At 39.8% G+C, this 21,663-nt stretch overlaps 1 protein-coding gene across 1 annotated transcript in view; it reads right to left on the reverse strand.

Moving 5' to 3' along the window:
• The window catches only part of LOC125631634 (RNA-binding motif, single-stranded-interacting protein 3), a 1,082,196-nt gene that overhangs the window by 974,950 nt on the left and 85,583 nt on the right, over positions 1-21,663 (reverse strand). The window contains exons 6-8 of the mRNA XM_048838637.2: positions 18,563-18,624; positions 6,415-6,476; positions 5,391-5,458 (exon numbers count right to left, since the gene is read on the reverse strand). Of these exons, the coding sequence (XP_048694594.2) occupies positions 5,391-5,458; positions 6,415-6,476; positions 18,563-18,624 (192 nt within the window). The remainder of the gene's footprint in view (positions 1-5,390; positions 5,459-6,414; positions 6,477-18,562; positions 18,625-21,663) is intronic.

Consider the following 21,663-nt stretch of genomic DNA (forward strand, 5'->3'; position numbering starts at 1 on the left):
GACTGGGAACCCAGGAGATGATGATTTTGAGTCTCCCCCCTTCCACTGATCATTGTTAACAACTGTATCCTTCACAGCCCATATTCACTTAGGCCATTACTTTAAGAGGTTAAATGAGTTAACTGATGATCTGAGAGGTTGCACGTGATCATTTCTGAAAGATAATTTCTGACAGAGCTGGGAACAGGACCCAGATCTCTGCTATGGCAGATCTAAATCTCACTAATTTAGCCACATTGTCTCTCAAGTAGATTAAGCCAAATTTATGTTTCAGAGTAACAGCCGTGTTAGTCTGTATTCGCAAAAAGAAAAGGAGTACTTGTGGCACCTTAGAGACTAACCAATTTATTTGAGCATGAGCTTTCGTGAGCTACAGCTCACTTCATCGGATGCATACCGTGGAAACTGCAGCAGACTTTATATACACACAGAGATCATGAAACAATACCTCCTCCCACCCCACTGTCCTGCTGGTAATAGCTTATCTAAAGTGATCATCAAGTTGGGCCATTTCCAGCACAAATCCAGGTTTTCTCACCCTCCACCCCCCCACACACAAACTCACTCTCCTGCTGGAAATAGCCCATCCAAAGTGACAACTCTCTACACAATGTGCATGATAATCAAGGTGGGCCATTTCCTGCACAAATCCAGGTTCTCTCACCCCCCTCCAAAAACCACACACACAAACTCACTATCCTGCTGGTAATAGCTCATCCAAAGTGACCACTCTCCCTACAATGTGCATGATAATCAAGGTGGGCCATTTCCAGCACAAATCCAGGTTTTCTCACCCCACCCCACCCCCATACACACACAAACTCACTCTCCTGCTGGTAATAGCTCATCCAAAGTGACCACTCTCCCTACAATGTGCATGGTAATCAAGGTGGGCCATGTCCAGCACAAATCCAGGCTTTCTCACCCCCCCCTTTTTTTTTTCCCCCGGGGACACACACACACACACACACATACACAAACTCACTCTCCGGATTTGTGCTGGAAATGGCCCACCTTGATTATCATGCACATTGTAGGGAGAGTGGTCACTTTGGATGAGCTATTACCAGCAGGATAGTGAGTTTGTGTGTGTGGTTTTTGGAGGGGGGTGAGAGAACCTGGATTTGTGCAGGAAATGGCCCACCTTGATTATCATGCACATTGTGTAGAGAGTTGTCACTTTGGATGGGCTATTTCCAGCAGAAGAGTGAGTTTGTGTGTGGGTGGTGGAGGGTGAGAAAACCTGGATTTGTGCTGGAAATGGCCCAACTTGATGATCACTTTCGATAAGCTATTACCAGCAGGACAGTGGGGTGGGAGGAGGTATTGTTTCATGATCTCTGTGTGTATATAAAGTCTACTGCAGTTTCCACGGTATGCATCCGATGAAGTGAGCTGTAGCTCACGAAAGCTCATGCTCAAATAAATTGGTTAGTCTCTAAGGTGCCACAAGTACTCCTTTTCTTTTTCCAAATTTATGTGTTTAGTTATTCTCTCTGTAAAACGGAGCAACTCTTGCACAGCCATCTCAACAAAACACTGTGAGAAACACAGATGAATGATACAGTCTTTAATTACATGATCAAATGCTATGAGACACTGACTGGGACTGAGGAGAATGGGTTCTGTCCCCTGTTCCGCCACAAGGTTCCTATATCATGCTGAATATGTCATTGACACTAAAGCACTCAGATGTGGATGCTAACTATTAAGATCTTTACTTGGTTTTGGAATACACACTGTGTTAAAACTATTAAAATAATAATTTAAAAATTATTTACCTGTACAATAACTATTGTTCTTTGAGATGTGTGGTGAACATATACATATTCCACTGTAGGTATATCTGTGCCCAATGTATTCAAGTTGGAGACTTTTGCCAGCCGTACTGGTGGGTGGCACATGTGCCCCTTCCCACACTTGTGCATGGAGCTGAGGGCATAAATTGGCTGTGGCCCTGCTGCCCTCTCCATTCCTTCACATGACCATCCAAAAAAGACTCAATGTAACAGGGAAGCAGAAGAGACATGGAATGTATATGTGCATAACATATCTCAAACAACAAAAGTTAACTGTACAGGTATGTAACCGTTTTTTCTCCTCTGAATAGTTGTGCACATACACATTCAACTGTAAGCAACTCAGCAAAAGTTACCCTTGAGAATGGTGGGACTTTAATTATTTGAAGAGAGCCTGCTGCATCATCTTGCCAAAGTTCACTTCAGCTCAGGAAGCTTAAGTAAAAGTGTACTGTCTGGAGAAGGTAGGTGCAGATGACCATGTTGCTAGCTTTGCAAATGTCCACTATAGGTATGTTGTTCAAAAAGGCTGACGAAGTGGAATGAACCCTAGTGGAAAGGTTTCAGAGTTGTAGCTGTGTTAGTCTGTATCAGCAACAACAACGAGGAGTCCTTGTGGCACCTTAGAGACTAACAAACGTATTTGGGCATAAGCTTTCATGAGCTAGAACCCACTTCATCAGATGCATGGAGTGGGAAATACAGGAGCAGGTATAAATACATGAAAAGATGGGAGTTGCCTTACCAAGTGTGAGGTCAGTCGAATGAGACAATTCAATTAACAGCAGGATACCAAGGGAGGAAAAATCACTTTTGTAGTGGTAATGAGAGTGACCCATTTCAAACAGTTCAAAAGAAGGTGTGAGTAACAGTAGGGGGAAATTAGTGTGGGGGAAATTAGGTTTAGGTTTGGTAATGACCCAACCACTCCCAGTCTTTATTCAGGCCTAATTTGATGGTGTCCAGTTTGCAAATTAATTCCAGTTTTGTAGTTTCACGTTGGAGTCTGATTTTGAAGTTTTTTTGAAAAAGAATTGCCACTTTTAGGTCTGTTATTGAGTGACCAGGGAGACTGAAATGTTCTCCTACTGGTTTTTGAATGTTATAATTCCTGATGTCAGATTTGTGACAGCTAGCGGTGTTCTGTTACTTTCTTTGTTGGGCCTATCTTGTAGTAGGTGACTTCTGGGTACCCTTCTGGCTCTGTCAATCTGTTTCTTCACTTCCGCAGGTGGGTATTGTAGTTTTAAGAACAAAAACACCAACCCAGGAACCAAACCCTGCAACAGACCAAAGGACAGCACTGCGTACTGTCAGTCTGCGTTCCCGACAATGAATCAAGATAATTTTCTGTGTCCTAGATGTGCTATTATGTGAAAGAAAGTGCCCTGCAAACTGAGGGCAGCATACCAATCTCCAGGAAAAGAATAACAGATAAGAGGATGACCATCCTGAAATATTATTTTCTTGATGAATCTATTCATATTTCTTAAATCCAAAACAGGCCTTAGACCACCTCTTTTTTTTTGGAGCCCAGGGTGTGGGGCTGTGGGGGGGGAGTAATGGGAACTAAAGCCCTTCCCTTTGTGCTGGTGAGGAACTTCCTCTGTTGCTCCCAATTCCAGAAGAGATTGTACTTCTTGAAGTAAAACAGCCTTGTGAGATCGGACCCTGAAAAGGGATGGGGTAGGTAGGTTGGGGAAAGATCTTAAAGTCTTCAGGAGGCGTTGAGGAAGATTCTGGTGTTACAACCTCATCAGGGAAGAAACATGAGGAGGTAGATCTGTGGGTTCCTCCCTGTGTTCCTCTTCCTTAGTTAATCCCAATGTTGGGGATGACTGATGGACTGGATCTTCTCTAACAGGAATAGGCGCTTGAGATGCAGACTTTCTTCTGGAGCACATTGCAGATGGGTATCTAGAAGCTCTGGGAGAAGTCCAGCATGCCCAGTATGGCAAGGGCTGGTAATCCAATCTCTGTACTACCCACAGTGGTGGACACTACACTGGAATATCCCTATAAGTGTAGTATTCCTGTTCCATCCCATGGGTCTGAGCAGTATCGCTAGAATGTGATCTCTAAGATGACTTAAAAGACCTTGCAGGAGAAATGCGTTGGTCATGCTTCAAATCTGAGGAGAAGATGATATAGCTCTCTTCAAGAAATGGAGAAGCTGCTCCAGTGGGTGTCAGCAGATGCTTCAGCCCTGGTGAGGCATGCTGCTGCACAGTCAGTATTACCAGTGTCAAAGCTGACTCTATTTGTTCAGGTGGAACCTATGCTGACTGGTATACAGATTGTACCAATGGGGCCAGCATTACAGATGGTGCCAACCATGCTGACTGAGCAGACAAGGCGGACAGTGCTGATGTAGATGAAACTGCTGCCATTGATACCAGACAGTGAATTAGGCACAAAAAGGCACAATAAGCCTTTTGTCACAAAGAATGCTTGTGACATCAACATTACTGTAATTGGAGGTAAGTGCTCCACAGACAGCACCTGATAGTGCTTGAGTAGAAGATGATGAGGGTACCTGTCTTGATGGCCCCACCAGAGTTGACAGTGCTACGTCAAACAGTACTGGTAAACGGTGTTTATGACCAGACTTCAATTCAGTAACGAAGAACTTTTAGATTATCTGTCCCATTTGCGGGTCAACATAGAAGACCTAGATGGTATATCAGCTTCAGATGGTGAAGGAAACTTCCTCTGCTTTGAGGAAGCTGCAGGAGAAGAAGAAGAAGATCTCTTTTATCCAGATTTTGTTTTTGGGGCCTGGGCAACCAGAGGTGCACTCCACATAGAAGAACTCTCCCTTCCTTTGTAGTCAGGGTTAGGCTCTGAAGTGGGGTGCATCGACTTCTCAAGCAAATGAATATTGATATGGAATTCCTTCAACTTTTTGGTCCTTGCTGGGAAAGAGGTATGAATGGACATTTGTCCCTAACATGTCCCTCTTCCAAGACAGCTCGAGTACCTATCACTCACAGATGTTACTGCTCTGCAGGTGGCACACTGTTTACGTCCTGGGGATCTCTGCATGGTAAGAGACACCCAGAGCACAAAGAGTGAACTATCTAACTGATTCTAACTAACCTACAACAGTAAATCTATGAAAAAAATATGTACAATATCTTTTTTTAAAATCCGGCAAGTAAAGAAAATCAAAGCTCAACAGGGAGCCCCATCTCTTGACATGGATGGTAAGAAGGGACTGAGAGAGAGGCAGCAGCCACAACCCTTTGGAACACAAAATGGCAGGGGCGCTTGAGCCACCCCCTACTACTGCAGGCAAAAGTCTCTGACTAGAGTGCACTGGGTACACATACACCTACAGTGGAATGTATATGTGCACAATGACTCTAAGGAGAATTTAACGTTGCAGCAACAGGTGTCTTGGAATTTGTTTTTTGTTCTGTATATATACACATATGGCTTGTATGCTAAAATATTATTGTTCATCAAAGACAATCTTTTCAACACAAAAGGGAATCAAAAGCTTAAATATATTTAAGATGCTAAATGTATGTAAATATTATTCAAAGTCACTGGACACTTGTAATTAAACAACAGATAGTTTATACATACCCAGATTTTCTTTTGACAGGAAGTCATCTGAAACCATTGTTTCAAGAGAGCATCTTAACATACTTTTCCTAGAAAAAGATTTTCACACATGTAATACAAATCACTAATGACACAGAGTTAAAGGACATTTTAAAACATTATATTTATTCATACAACAACATTTTTCTAGGTTCTTTATGACAATAGTTGCTACATATTGATTTGTGAAAAAGACCTGTCTCTCTCATTCATTTCCTGGTAATAATACTTATTACAGGTACAATCTTCTGTTTATCCCGTATTATTAACAGACTTTTGGTCCCAGGGTTTGGATAAGCAGTAAGAAGAAATGCATTATGAGAAGCAATTTCTATTTATACTCAGAAAAAAATCAAATGTAGACACAAAATGAGCCAAATTTCCAAACTCTAACCCACAAAAATTGTCCAGGCTAAATTTAGCTAATATCGATATCTACGTACCTTATTGTACCCACAAATCAGGTACTTCAACATCTAAGTGACCTAATTGTTCCTCCACACAAATAAACTGCTTTTATTATTTGCATCTGCATAATTGCAGGAACAAAAATGAAAGCCTGCTGAAAATCTAGCCAATTATCACTAACAGTAAATTATTTAGCAAGGTAAGTAGCAGTGAATTTGTGAAAGACGATTGAAATCATGCTTAAAAATGTTTCTACGCTCTGCAAAAACAGTGTTTATATTTCTTTCTTGATGGTCCTCCTGAATTCTCCACTAATGTATCACCCGTGATTTACACATCTCCCATTCAGGATTTGCTGTTGCAACGCCTTCTGGCCACAGAGTGCTAAATGTCTTACCTTCAGCAGTACTCTTGCACTGACTTGGATATTGTTAGTGAGGACAAGGAGGTGCTCTTCCTACTCCAGCACCCACATTCTCAGAAATGACAGAATAAGTCTCACATAATTGCATGATATACTAATCACAGTGATACTAAGTCATTGGAAGTTATTTAATTACACAGTAAAAACTTTAAAAAAGAAATACCCAAATCTTACTTTCTTTTTTGTCCAATTCCACTTCTATTTTTCTTGACAACTTGCTTTTTCTGAGCTTTTATCTGAGACACAAAAATAAGAAAACTTGGTTTGTGAGTGGTAATATGCTGTAACATTTAATATGCTGTAACATTTTAAAGTAATTTTCAGCTATATATTAGTACATTCTATAACTACATAAACCTTTACAGGAGACAAATTTAAACTTGTAATTACAAATATGAAAAATTATTTATCAAAACAGTTTTTAAAAATCCAATAAAACACTTATACCAACTCAAGTAATGTTTTGTAGATCCCTTACGTGGATTCAGGCTTTCATTATGATACTAAATATTAGTAGACTTCTTCTCTGACTTTTATAGTTTGATTTATAAGACAGGTATGTCACATGTTATAAGAATGCATACACACAATTTATATTAAAAATACCTTGAACTGTGTAGCGTGTCAAGTATCAGGGGGTAGCCGTGTTAGCCTCTACCCACAAAAACAACAAGGAGTCCGGTGGCACCTTAAAGACTAACGATTTATTTGAGCATAAGCTTTTGTGGGTAAAAACCTCACTTCTTCAGATATGTTTTGTGTGTATGAATATGAAAAAAAAATGATGGATTAATTCATGCTACAGTATTCTTGAAACGTTGATTAGACTGTCATCTCAAAAAGAGAATATATGTTCTTCATCAAGACTCTGTTTGGGGTTTTTTTTAAATACAGGTTAATGATGATAAAAGGAAAGCAAACACTGTGCTCTTTTGGACAGCGCACTGGAGTACAAGTTAGCAGATATGGGTTCTATTGCTGGCTCTGCTACTGACCCGCAAGTAATTTCATTCTCTGTGCCTTTGTTTCCCTTCTGACTTTTCAAATACTTTGTCTATTTATAAGATAACTTTGGACTGCCTCTCACTATGTGTCTGTATAGTGGTTAGCACAATGGGCCCTCAGAGATTAGTTGGGGTTTTGGGGCCCTATTGTAATACAAATAATAACATCTTTAATTATTAGTATTTTCTAAATGAGTATATATATTATATATGCAAACTTACTTTCATGCTTTCCATAACTGGTAGATAATATAAAATATTCCAAAACATCAGTACTTCTTAGGGATAATCAGTTTAAGATCCCTTATTAAGTAACACAAATCAAAAGATAACTTTTTATGTAAGTACTGTGCTACTACACTAAATGTAAATACCTTTGGCGTTTATCCATATTTGTATAAACAGATATATAGAGATAAATATATATAGATATATATATTATATATATTCATTCTAACGCTGAAATTATCTCAAATACACTGGTGGTTTACACAAATTTGTTAGCTGGATTCACTTTGGCCCTTGAATTTTGCCTTCATATAAGAAATGATTTGTTAATCTTTTTTCCCCAATTAATTTCAGACCTTTATCACTATTGAAATGGGAAATTTGCCAAGATTGCCAAAAATGAAAATTTCATCCTTTGTATATTTGTCAGAAGTGATCAAAGAGGAAACTTAATACTCCATCAGACTTTCCTCCTATTGGGAAGTCTGAGGGAGAATTAAGTGAAATGCTGAAAATAGAGTTACTCCAACAGATCTGCTTATTGTGAGTTGTCAGTCATATCTGCTTATTTTAGTGGCTAATAAAGTTTTATTGCTTTTCACTCCTGTGACAATTTGAAGAATTATACAGCTTATGAATTCTGGTTGATTTTATGAAATTACCATATTACTAAATGCCTCGGTGTATGTGCTATCTGCTAACAGGGCTTGTGCCACATTTCTCCCAGACTGGGGACAACAGAGAACCAGTAACCTGAATGGATCCCATTCCAATGGAAGCACTATAGAACAATAGGATGGCTGAAGCCTTGGGGATCCAGTTTGACTTAGCTTGTTTTCGGGGAAGAAGGGGACAAGCAGTGGAACTTCCCCAAAAGGGGACTAAAGAGGCTGATGTGCTGTTATAGCCCTTTTAAGACAAAGAGGGATTCAGAGACAAAGAGGAACAAAAGGGACAGCTATATGAGGGAGACAGGTTCTGTTGACTGTTGGACCAGCCAAAGTTGGAGGCAGCTGAGTGCAGATAAACTCCCTGATTCGGAGGAGAAGCCATGAGCTGGCGAAAAACGGCCCAGCAGATAGGACCTGGAACACTGAAAAGACCCTAACCCAATTCTCAAAGAATGCTCAAGAGTGGTAAGGTAATTGAGGCAGGGAATGGCACATCGGCATTTATTGCTTTACCTAGATCTGTTTTTCTCTTGTGCTGTCTAAAGTAAAGAATTGATTGTTTTCAGAAATCCTTTGCAAAGCCTATGGCTGTTTGTTTCAACTACCACATGCCCCTACAGAGGTAAACTATAAACAGAAAACCCTCAACAGGGGAGCTCTGGAAAAGGATTTGCTTAAGCTACTGGAGTGTCTTGCGGGGGGTTCAGCACTCGTCTTGTGAGCCCAGAGCAGGTATCAGAGCGGCTATGCCCAGGAAGAGTGCCAGAGAGGCCAGAGCCAGTGCCGCAGCCTACCCAGAACAAGGGAAGCTTAAAAGAGGAGATCCAAACACAGCAACCTGAAGTATCAAACAGGGAGAGCTTGACCAGGGATGTCACATATCCCGTTAGCACTGCAGAACAACACAGCTAAGAGAGCATGAGATGGATTTTATTCCTTCTTGCATCATCATCAGAATTGTTTATTAGGTTCTCATCACTCATACCTATTCAATCCCACCAAAGACTTTTATGAGTGCTACTTAGGGAATAATTTGGTCTGCCAAACTTTTCTTTATTGATGATCATAGAAATGACCCAGCCTGACTTTCTGTGCCCATGTTGAGTTTGAAAGACTGGCTGTTAGAAAAGTGTTTTTGTAAACTTGTGAATTGAGTGCATGTGTGTTAGAAATCTTTTAGATACAAACAAGGAGTCTCTCAACGTTATTTTACTGAATCATTTTTCAGAGTAGAACTGACCTTTAAACTGAGTTCTTGGTAAGTACAAATGGTAAGGCTTTGCTGCCCAAACAACAGAATTTTTAAACTATTTTTTTCAAAGCTAAAATGATAGTGTGCCAAGAACTTGCTCATTTTTTTAATTATAGAGTAGAAGCAGCTACAGTAAATTAAGGTATTTTTTAGTTTTAATTAAATTTTATATCATTAATAAGGAACAGAAATAGAACAGAATTAATCTATAGTTACATGTAGCACATTGCAGGAGACTAAATAAAAAAAAATCTTGAGCATATATTTTAGATTTATATGAAAAATACTACACACAATTAATATGAAAAATACTACTTTTGCATAAGTATAATGGATTTCTCTTAAGATGTTCCTTCCTAGTTGCTGCAGTGAGCTATTGCTGTAGCCTTATGTCTCTACTGTATAAGGGTTCAGCTTTTAAAATGAGTTTGACAGTAGTATTCTAGTCCCTACTAGTTGTCAAAACTAGTAGGATAGTTGTCAAAAAACACCAATGTGGCACAATTCACCATGATAGGAAGATTCTGCTGTGACTGAAACAGCAACAGTGTTGCAAGTTGGGAGTAAAGGACAGATAATGTACAGAATGTAATGCATCTTGCACAGTGCCTACTTGTGCTATACTTTAATGAGCATCAAATTCACATACAATTTAAGCAAACTTTAAACAAAAAATTGCCTTTATTGCATCACAGATCACTGAGCTTCCCAAAACCCTGTGCATAAGGCCTAATATGAATCTGTATTCACACTTGGTCATCAGCTCTAACAACTCTTGATTTTGTGTCTGTTGCTGTAAATTCTGCTCTTACAGAATGATATTATGTGATACATTATGATGTTTGGTCATAGCTGATTTCTAAAATCAATTTACATTAATAAACCTTTATGGCCAAACAGCCAGTCATGAAAATCTGGCCTCTGATTCTTTCCCATCAACAATACAAATTTTCTTTAATCTCACCCATCTTTAAAAAATCTACCTTTGACACTACTTGTCCCTCCAGCGACCACCCCAGTTCCCTTTCATCTATAAACTCATTGAACATGCTATTAATAATTGCTGTCTAGAGTTCTTCTCCAATTCCATCCTAGACCTTCAATCTGACTTCAGCTCCTTGCACTCCATTGAAACTGCCCTAAAAGTCTACAATGACCTCTTTGTCACCAAAGCTCAGAACCAGGGCTCTATCTGATCCTCATTGACCTGTCAGCTGCCTTCAACACCACTAGTCACACTTAGCTTGAAATCTTGTCCTGCCTTAGCTTCCGTAACAATGTCCTCTCCTGGTTCTCCACCTACCACTCTAATTCCTCCTTCAACTTACACTTCATTCCCCCTGTCCCAACTCTGGGAGTTCCACAGGGGGCCATCCTTGGTAACCTTTTATTCTCTCTCTATACCTTATCTCTGGAATAATTTCATCCACAAATTCAACTACCATCTCTATGTGGACAATTCACAAATGTACTTCTTTACTTCAGACTTGTCTTCTCCTGTCCAAATTAAAATCCTGGTCTGTCTCTCTGCCATTTCTTTGTGGATGTCTAGCTGTCAGCTCAAACTCAACATGGCTAAAACAGAGAGCTTAATCTCTCCTCTCCCGCAAGCCATCTCTACTACCTCCTTTCTCAATCACTGCAGACAATACCACCATAACTCAAGCCCATAACCTGGACATCATCTTCAACTCTGAACTCTCTATTGGACCTCACATCCAGACTATGTCTAAGTCTTGCTTGTTCTATCTGCACAGTACCTCTGAGATAACTCCTCTCCCATCCATCCACACATCCAAAATTTCATCTCACATCTTGATTACTGCATCATTCTTTTCTCTGGCCTTGACAAATGCCCTGATCATATCCATTAAGAATGCTGTTGCAAAGACAATTTTCTCAGTCTGTTACCATGTCACCCCTCTCTTTGCATCCCTCCACTGGCTCTCTCTTCACTATTGTATCAAACATAAACTACTTAACTTCACTTTCAAGGTCCTTCACAACCTATCTCCACCCTATCTATTGCCTCTCATTCTGCACTAAGAGGTCAACTTCCACCTCCAATTGACTCATGACGCTACCCTGTACCACTTACTTGTTAAATACTCAAATAACCACCTTCATGCTTTCTCCCATGCTGCTCCTCACACTTCAGAGGAACTCCCCATAAACATCCACAAAACTAACTCATTATCTTTCTTCAAAATTCTCCACAGTCAAGAAGCTTACAAAAAAAATAATAAGGGTAAGGGTGCTGGTATGCTGAGACCACTTCCTATCTTACTGACCAATGCTGTCTCATTGTTTCCTTGTACTCCCTCATCTGTCTATATTGATCTGTGGTCTCTTGTCATAGACTTAGCTTATAAGGTCTTTGGGACAGGGTCTGTCTTTTTGTTGGGTTTGTACAACACCTAGCACAACAGAGTCCTGGTCCATGATTAGAGCTATGATAATGCAAATTAAATAACATTTATAGTATTTCTACATAAGTAAGCTACTGAATAGTATACATAAGGATAACTCCACTGTTGCCCTATTATGGGCCTCCCTTTCCTTCTGAACTCATGATTGGCTTCTGCAGTGGAATTCTACAGCATTACAATACATTCAAAATAAACATTTCCTGTATCAGTTATCAGTGAGTCTGAAATTATATGATTCAGAAACTTCACTGAACTCTTAAATTTCTTCTTCTTATCTAGTTCTGAAAATCACTTCTATCAGAATTGCATTGTATGGTGGGGAGGTTTGTTTTGGTTTTTTTACAGTCTTTATTCAGGGTGTTTTGTCCTATTTTAATGGTATCCACTTGATAAGCTAAACTACCCACCTTTGATGTTAAAATTTCTATTTTCATTTCTATCAATGAAATGGAAATTTTTAATTAATCCATCTTGTGTTAAAAGTCTCCAAGGAGGCAATTTATTGATCCATCTGACAAAAATTTGTCAGGAACACAAATACCATAGTAGCAATTGTGGAATAAATACATAGACAAAAATTATTTCAGTGTTTCTAGTAATGGTGGTAGTGATGAGAATGTTGACGGAGCTTGAAATGCAGACCCTGAGTCACCAGCTTTAACAAGCTTTCATTTTTAGTCCTACGTTTATTCAAGGTATATCACCTTATGAAATCAAGTCAGTATAAAAATATTATTTGTCCTCTAGGCCAAGAGTTCTCTAAATTGGAACCCGGCTAGCTCAATCCCCTGGTTCTTGATATTCTGCATAATGACAAGGAAAGTTACCATGGTAAAGTGATTAGTTGTTCTGTTATTTTCAAGAGAAAATGTTCCCAAACATGAGAGCCTATGTAAATCTTTTATTTAGATTTTTTTCAATAAATGTGTTAATTTAAAATTGTTCACCATGGTATACAAAGCACTAGAAGAAAAAACAGAAAAATAAAAAGAATGAGGAAAGGAAAATGATGTGCTGCTGTACTTCAAGATGCCAAGTGTAGACTATGTATAGCTTCCAAAAAAGAGAACCCAGACCCACAACACCAAAAGTCTACAACAGGCTGGAAAAGAAGCACCCAGCTCTGAAGACAGTGCTGCCACAAAAAGCAGCACAGAAGTAAGGGGAAAGTCATCACAGCCTGAAATATTTTCAAACGGGGGCCCAGCAAAAAAAGTTTGAGAACCCCTACTCTAAATTGACCCAGGAAGTGGGCGGGGGGAACAAAACCCAGTTTGTTCCCTGGTTTTTGATTAATTCAAGAAAACTTAGACAGTCACTCCAACTCTTCAGATGGTTAAACAATACATTTACTAAAGTTTTTATTCTCCAGGAACATGCAATTTTCCCTAGCTAACTGCACTCTCCAGGACTTATAAAACTAGAATTGTTTCGGCCTAAAGGAATTGTGTTCTCATTTTATCAAAGTAGCCATTTCTGAGGTCTGTTTCCTTTTATTTACTATTTTCCCCAATTATTAAGTATAGCCAGACAACCCTCCCTACAGGTTTGGCACTTCTGCCAGGAGTTGTAGGGTAGAGCAGATATAGCACCTACCTTCCAGGAAGACCATTAATCCCTTCCTAGCCTAACCAGTAAAAGGTTGTATATGCTCCATTTCTCCAAGTAAATGGGCTGTGTACAAGACAAATGTGCTCAAAAGTGAGAGTGAGAAATGGAATTGTTAGCCTCAAAAAGCAACCGGAATGCATACGACAAGATATGAAGGGGAATGGTGCACAACATCACCTGTTCCCTTTTTGTATGGTTTGAGACAGTCCTACTAACCACTTCCCTGCCACTCTCCAGGATTGCACACAGTCCCCACACAACGTGGCTCCACAACAAGTCCAATATCTCCCTGCACTGTCCAGTGATTGCGTTCCCACATGCAGTAGAAATGCAGCATTTTGGCTCTTATGTCTCCACATACAGGAAATCAAGTGGTTGGCTCTAGTATTTTTAGGAATATCACACTACCTTTATTATCTTCAAGAAAGATATCCTAGTGCAGAAAAAGGAAGTGACTTATTTGAAGACAGAATGAATGAGGCATTGACTCAAGCTCTAGTTATGTTGTCTAAAAGAAAGGAGACTTAACTGTTTCCATAGTCTTGGTATTATAAAACATATTAGTAAAATAAATTAATTTTTTCTACTTTCTAACCACTGGATTGTGTTATGCCTTTTTCTGGTAAACTACAGAGCCATCTCTTCCCCCTGTACATACTTATCAATCTCCTTTTAACTTTCTCTTGGATATACTAAATAAATTGAGCTTTTAAAATCTCTCATTATAAGACATATTTTCCAGACCTCAAATCATTCTTGAAGATTTTTTCTGAGCCCTTTACAATATTTCAAGATCTTTTCTGAGGGTGGAAACCAGAACTGGACACTGTATGCTGCTAATGCCATCTATAGAGGTAGTATCACCTCCCTATTAGAAGGTCCCCACAGATCTAGAACCCAGACCTGCAGAGATACCAGGCAGCTGACCTCTCCTGCCTGCCACTCAGCAGCAGCTGAAACTCATTTGTTCTCCACTTCCCGTGACCCACTGTGGACAGAGACCATGGGTAGCTCCACAGGGTCTGTGGAGGTGTCAAGGTTCCTCCCCCACTCTGAACTCTAGGGTACAGATGTAGGGACCTGCATGAAAACCTCCTAAGCTTACTTTTACCAGCTTAGGTTAAAACTTCCCCAAGGTACAAATTAATTTTATCTTTTGTCCTTGGAATATCCACTGCCACCACCAAACTCTAACTGGGATTACTGGGAAACGTAGTTTGGACACGTCTTTCCCCCCAAAATCCTCCCAACCCTTGCACCCCACTTCCTGGGAAAGGTTTGGTAAAAATCCTCACCAATTTGCATAGGTGACCACAGACCCAAACCCTTGGATCTGAGAACAATGAAAAAGCATTCAGTTTTCTTACAAGAAGACTTTTAATAGAAAGAGAAGTAAATAGAAGTAAAGGAATCACCTCTGTAAAATCAGGATGGTAGATACCTTACAGGGTAATTAGATTCAAAACATAGAGAATCCCTCTAGGCAAAACCTTAAGTTACAAAAAAGACACACAGACAGAAATAGTCACTCTATTCAGCACAGTTCTTTTCTCAGCCATTTAAAGAAATCATAATTTAACACATATCTAGCTAGATTACTTACTAAAAGTTCTAAGACTCCACTCCTGTTCTATCCCCAGCAAAAGCAGCGTACCGACAGACACAGACCCTTTGTTTCTCTCCCTCCTCCCAGCCTTTGAAAGTATCTTGTCTCCTCATTGGTCATTTTGGTCAGGTGCCAGCGAGGTTACCTTTAGCTTCTTAACCCTTTACAGGGGAGAGGATTTTTCCTCTGGCCAGGAGGGATTTTAAAGGGGTTTACTCTTCCCTTTATATTTATGACAGGAGAGTTTGACAGACAGTAGCTGCATGGCTCCTGATTGGCTCCCTGCCCTATATAAACTCAAGAGGCATTCCAGTGTAGGAGAAAAAGTCTCCAAGAAACAGTGTGAATTTCCTGTAACTGCCATCACTGTTTTTGAATGCTTGGCTTTGACCTTGACTTGATTTGAACTTTGCCTCTTGACATGGATCCTGAAACCTGACTTGGACTCTGACCCTGGCCTGGAACCTATGAACTGCTCTGCTACTCCCAGCCTCAGGTGTGTCCCTGCTCTGACTCTTGGCCCTGACTGCCTTTGTTGAGATCCTGACACTGCCTCCTACTTGGTATTTCCCTGCTTACAAGAACAAAGATGACATTCACTCTCTTAGCTACTCCATCACACTGGGATCTTATGTTCAGGTGGTTATCTGTTACTCATAAGTGCTTTCCAATGTCACTGTATTCCAGGATTCTGTCTTCCATCTTTAAGCCTGATCTATATTATTTCCTCATAAATGTACGACCTTGCATTTTGCTGCATTAAAACACAAATTGTTCAAAAAAGCCCACCTTTCCAAGCGATCGAGATAGATCTGTATTACTGAGCTGTACTCGTCATTATTTACCACTCCACCAATGTCTCTGTCATCTGGAAACTTTACTAACAATGATTTTATAGGATAAGGCACTTGGAGCTTTGGGTGTGTGCATTTTTAAATAGTTTATATAGTCTAAATAAATATGGCAACACCACTTGTTCTCAATGAAAACTAAAGGACAGATTTTCCAAAGAATTCACCACCTGCATTTACAGCCATAATTTCAAGAGAGCTCAGCTCTCAACCTTCTGGTCTTTTGGAAATCTGGCCACTCATTTTGGTGTCTGATTGTGTCCACCCTGCAGTTGGAGTATGTGATTGCAGCACAGATAGGCATGCCCTATCTATCTGAGGTACCGACAGAAGTGAAACCACAGGAGCAGGTGCTACAGTGTAATTGTACAAGCCTGCCCAGGGCCCTGAATACTTACTTGGGTAGCTAGCCCATGCTGCTACCACTTCACTATTAGTTGTATCTGTGCTAGCTGGATTAAAGCTAGCTCAGGTATGACTACACACGGCAATCACGCTTCCTACTGCAGGATAGACAAAGCCATGGACACCAAAATAAGTGACCAGATTTCCAAAAGACTGGAATGTTGGGCTCTAAGTTCTTTTGAAAATGTTAATAGCTCACAACTTCAAGCCATAGCTAGATTAAGAAAATAGTTAAAACATGTTAGCTAACACATTTTTAAACACAATTTATTTTCCTAGTCTAGACATAACCTAAATGGGAGTTCAACTCTCTCAAAAATCTAACCTTTAAACATCTGATTGTCTGTCTGAGAATTATCAGGGCTCACTAGTAGGCACAGGAGAGTTCCTGTGTGTTCTAGTGTGTCTAAAACCTACTCTAGATCTTGGAGTTTGTTTTTTTTTAAAACTCCATCTATATTTGACTGTACCTAGTGGGGTTTTCCACAATTACTAGCCTCAAATCTGAGGCTTTGGAGGCCTACATTGTGGGGCTTGTAGCAAGGAGGCAGGGCATAAGCATAGGGCACTGTTTAATTTTTTCAGTGTTTTGCTTTGAACTGTTAGGGATTTATTTTTCTACCATTTGGTAAAGACTTATCAAATGCTAGAAAGGCAACCTGTAACACATAGTATAACCAATTTTAACAGATCAAACCAAAAAAAAACCCCTCTGTACTACAGGGCTAGCTAGGTTAAGCAACCATGCATATACATACATAAATAAGGAACATTACATCCCAGTTATTAGAACACATTCATATGTAACTCAGAGGGGTGAAAATAACTCCAAATAATAAATATACAAGGGAGTACATATGTGGTCTAGATGAAATTATTGTAATGTAAGTGCACAATTGGTTGAAACTCTGTACTCAAGAGTAGTTATTAATAGTTTGCTGTCAAACTGAGAGGTTTTATCTAGTGGAGTCCCAAAGGGGTCAGTACTAGTCAATATTTTCATTAATGACATGGACAACAGAATAGAGAGTATTCTTATAAATATGCAAATGACACCACGGTGAGAGCAGTTGGAAGACAGGATTAGAATTCAAAAGGGCCTTGATAAATTAGAGAATTGGTCTGAAATCAATAAGATTGTCAATAAGACAAGTGCAAAGTTAGGAAGGAAAATCAAATGCACAACTACAAAACGGGGAATAAATGGCAATGATGTAGTACTGCTGAAAAGGATCTAGGGGTTATAGTGGATCACAAACTGAATGAGTCAACAATGTGATGCAGTTGTAGAACAGCCTAATATCATTCTAGGGTGTAGGAACACGCATATTGTACTTAATACACGGGAAGCAACTGTCTTGCTCTACTTGGCACTGGTGAGGCTCAGCTGGAATACCATGTCCAATTCTGGGCACCACACTTTAGGAAAGATGTGGACAAACTGGAGCGTCTAGAGAAGAGCAACAAAAATGATAAGGCTTAGAAAACCTAACCTATGAGGAAAGGTTAAAAACACTGGGCATGTTTCTTCTTGAGAAAAGAAGACTCAGGGAGGACCTGATAAAGTTTTCAAATATATTAAGGGGTGTTATTAAGAGGATGATGATCCATTGTTCTCCATGTCCACTGAAGGTAGTACAAGAACTTAATCTGCAGCAAGGGAGATCTCGCTAGGTTAGATATTTAAAAGATTTTCCTAACTATAAAGGTAGTTAAGTTCTGGAATAGGCTTCCAAGTGAGGTTGTGTAATTCCCATAACTGGAAGTTTTTAAGAACAGGTTGGACGAACACTGTCAGGGATGGTCCAAGTTTACTTGGTCCTGCCTCAGCTCAGGGGTCTGGAATGGATGACCTCTCAAGCTCCCTTCCAGTCCTACATTTCTGTGATATGATGTAACCTATGAAACAGACATAAAAGTACCAACCAGAAGCTTTAATTTCACCTTATGGACACTAAAACACGTGACTGAAATCATATTACCATTGTTTTTAATATTCACTTGTAGATTACTTGAGAATAAAACACCTGAATCATTGCACTAGTGGATGAGTTGCAAATAATACTTTTACTACTGCTACCAAAAAAAGTAAAGACTAATTTTTTTCAAGTACATGAAAATTTGAGGGCCTAAAAATAGTTGACAGTGGCTAAACTGACATATTTCAAAAATGAGTTTGAAAAAATGTCTTGCATATGGCTTTTTAATCAAAAAGGAAATGGGAATTGATCGTTCAAGCTTGTATTTTAAAAGATAAGGTCTTACTCTTCTCTTGGATACCACTGTGTCATTACTGGCTTCTGTTTTATCCTCTAACACTCCTGCTCCTGAAAAACATTGTGAAACCAATACAAAATAAATACAGATTATTATCCTTGGCAAATAAATATAAATTGTTGCAATTGTTTATAAACATATTTACACCATTGAAATATAGAACAGTACAGTCATAATTGATTTTAGTAGGTCACATTAACATTACAATAATCAAAGGGTTTGTATGAAGTCATTTTGACTCTGATTTTCAAAAAAGAACCTTTCTTGTGGGAACAATTTGTATTCACAATATATTACCCAAATAAATGTTGGGTTCTTTACACTGTTGCTACATATTTACTACTACAAAATAGATTATACATATCAGGGTAGAAACAGAGATGGATTCTTCTTGAATAAAGGTATGAACCAAGATGTGAAACATACCATACATTACAAAACTGCCATATAGAAACTTTCTTCTTAACAAGGAATGGATTATGTGTAACTAAAATTTCTATAGTTTCTTAATGGATTTTTCAAATATCCATCCTTTCAGGATATCTGTATGCAATCTGATATAGACATTAAGATTTCATTATGAGCACTTTCTCTCTTCCCTAAAGCAAGCATTCATTATACGAACATTCCATCTCAGATGTGGTCACTACTGTCAGATCTCTAAGTAATTTAAAAGGTGGGCCAGTAGGTATGTGTTACATGGTACAATGTTACATCAATAGGTATGTTACTTAAATATCTATAGTTTAGTCACTTGAGTAGACATGGGGACAGAGCAGGCAACATGTCACTAGAGTAGATCTAGGGACAGAGTAGGCAACTCCCCATATCTATTCTAGTGATACCATCAGAGGACACATCCACATCAGCCACACCATCAGAGGCTCATTCACGTGCATGTCTACTAATGTTATATATGCCATCATGTGCCAGCAATGCCCTCTGCCATGTACATTGGCCAAACCGGACAGTCCCTACGCAAAAGAATAAATGGACACAAATCAGACATCAGGAATGGTAACACACAAAAGCCAGTGGGAGAACACTTCTGTCATAAAGGGATTGGTAACCACCTTTCTGCATACAGTGCTATAAAATCTCTCCTGGCCAGAGGCAAAATCCTTTCACCTGTAAAGGGTTAAGAAGCTAAAGTAACCTCGCTGGCACCTGACCCAAAATGACCAATGAGGAGACAAGATACTTTCAAATCTGGAGGGGGCAGGGGAAGGTTTTTGTCTGTCTGTATGATATCTTTGCCGGGAACAGATCAAGGATGCAAGCCTTCCAACTCCTGTAAAGTTAGTAAGTAATCTAGCTAGAAAATGCATTAGATTTCCTTTTTTTTTTTTGGCTTGTAAAATTTGCTGTGCTGGAGGGAACGTGTATTCCTGTTATTGTGTATTTTTCTAACTTAAGGTTTTGCCTAGAGGGATTCTCTATGTTTTGAATCTGATTACCCTGTAAAGTATTTACCATCCTGATTTTACAGAGGTGATTCTTTTACCTTTTCTTTAAATAAAATTCTTCTTTTAAGAACCTGATTGATTTTTCATTGTTCTTAAGATCCAAGGGTTTGGGTCTGTGTTCACCTGTACCAATTGGTGAGCATATTATTATCAAGCCTTCCCCAGATGTAGGGGGGTGTAGGGCTTGGGGGGATATTTTGGGGGAAGACGTCTCCAAGTGGGCTCTTCCCCTGTTCTTTGTTTAAATCACTTAGTGGTGGCAGCACACGGTTCAAGGACAAGGCTAAGTTTGTACCTTGGGGAAGTTTTTAACCTAAGCTGGTAAGAATAAGCTTAGGGGGTCTTTCATGCAGGTCCCCGCATCTGTACCCTAGAGCTCAGAGTGGGGAAGGAACCTTGACAACTTCAATCTTCCTGGACATTCTATAACAGATTTGAAAGTAGCTATACTTGAACAAAAGAACTTCAGAAACAGACTTCAAAGAGAAACAGCAGAACTAAAATTCATTTGCAAATTTAACACCATTAATTTGGGCTTGAATAGGGACTGGGAGTGGCTGGCTCATTACAGATGCAGCTTTGCCTCTCCTGGAATTGACATCTCCTCATCTATTATTAGGAGTGGACTACATCCACCCTGATCGAATTGGCCCTGTCAACACTGGTTTTCCACTTGTGAGGTAACTCCCTTCTCTTCATGTGTCAGTATATTTATGTCTGCATCTGTAACTTTCACTCCATGCATCTGAAGAAGTGAGGTTTTTACCCATGAAAGCTTAACAGATAAATCTGTTAGTCTTTAAAATGCCACCGGACTCCTTGTTGTCTCAAAGAACAGTTACTAGCAAGTAAATTTACTTTCTTCTTTGAGTGCATTCCCGCCTGTGAGAGTGTAGTGAGCAATACTACTCAAAATGGAGGGTGGGCTGAGTTCTTTAGTTAAACAATGACTGAAGCACTGCTTGCCTGCACCTGGCATCTGAGTAGGAGGTGAGGTATTAGTGCTTATTGAAGCTGCGAAATGTGGCTATCCTACATATTTCTCCTATCAATATTTATCTTAAACATACTACCATCGAGGCAGAAGTAGCTGGTGTGGAATGGGCTCAACTCCTATTGGGAAGGAAACCTTAGGCTTAGAATACAAAGGCCCAAAGTAATCCATTTACTCCTGAGGACATTCTGTTCCAAAGAAATAAAAATTATGCACCAAAAAAATTAAAGTTCTGCGCACATTTTAAAATTCTGCAAATTTTATTTGTCAAATAAATGTGGAGGCTCCAGCATCACACTGGGGAGCACAGGCCACTGGCTGCACAGAGGTGGGACATGGACTCACCAGTGAGGTTACACCCAGCCCTAACACAGCGCAAGGACCGGGCCTGCCCTAGAAACACCCCAGGACCATGCCCCTCCATGCCAAGTGCACCAGGTGAGGGCAGGCAGGCTCAGCAAGGCAAGATCCAAGTGTGAGGCTTAGTGTGGGGGAATCCAGGTGTGAATTGAGAAGGTTGTGTGTGGGGCAATCTGGGTGCGGGGTGGCTCAGTGGGGGATCTGGGTGCAGGGGGACCTGGATGCAGAGGGGCTTGTTGGGGGATTCTGAGTGCAACGGTAATGGGACA

Source organism: Caretta caretta, chromosome 2 (genome assembly GCF_965140235.1).
Source record: "Caretta caretta isolate rCarCar2 chromosome 2, rCarCar1.hap1, whole genome shotgun sequence".
NCBI lineage: Eukaryota > Metazoa > Chordata > Testudines > Cheloniidae > Caretta > Caretta caretta.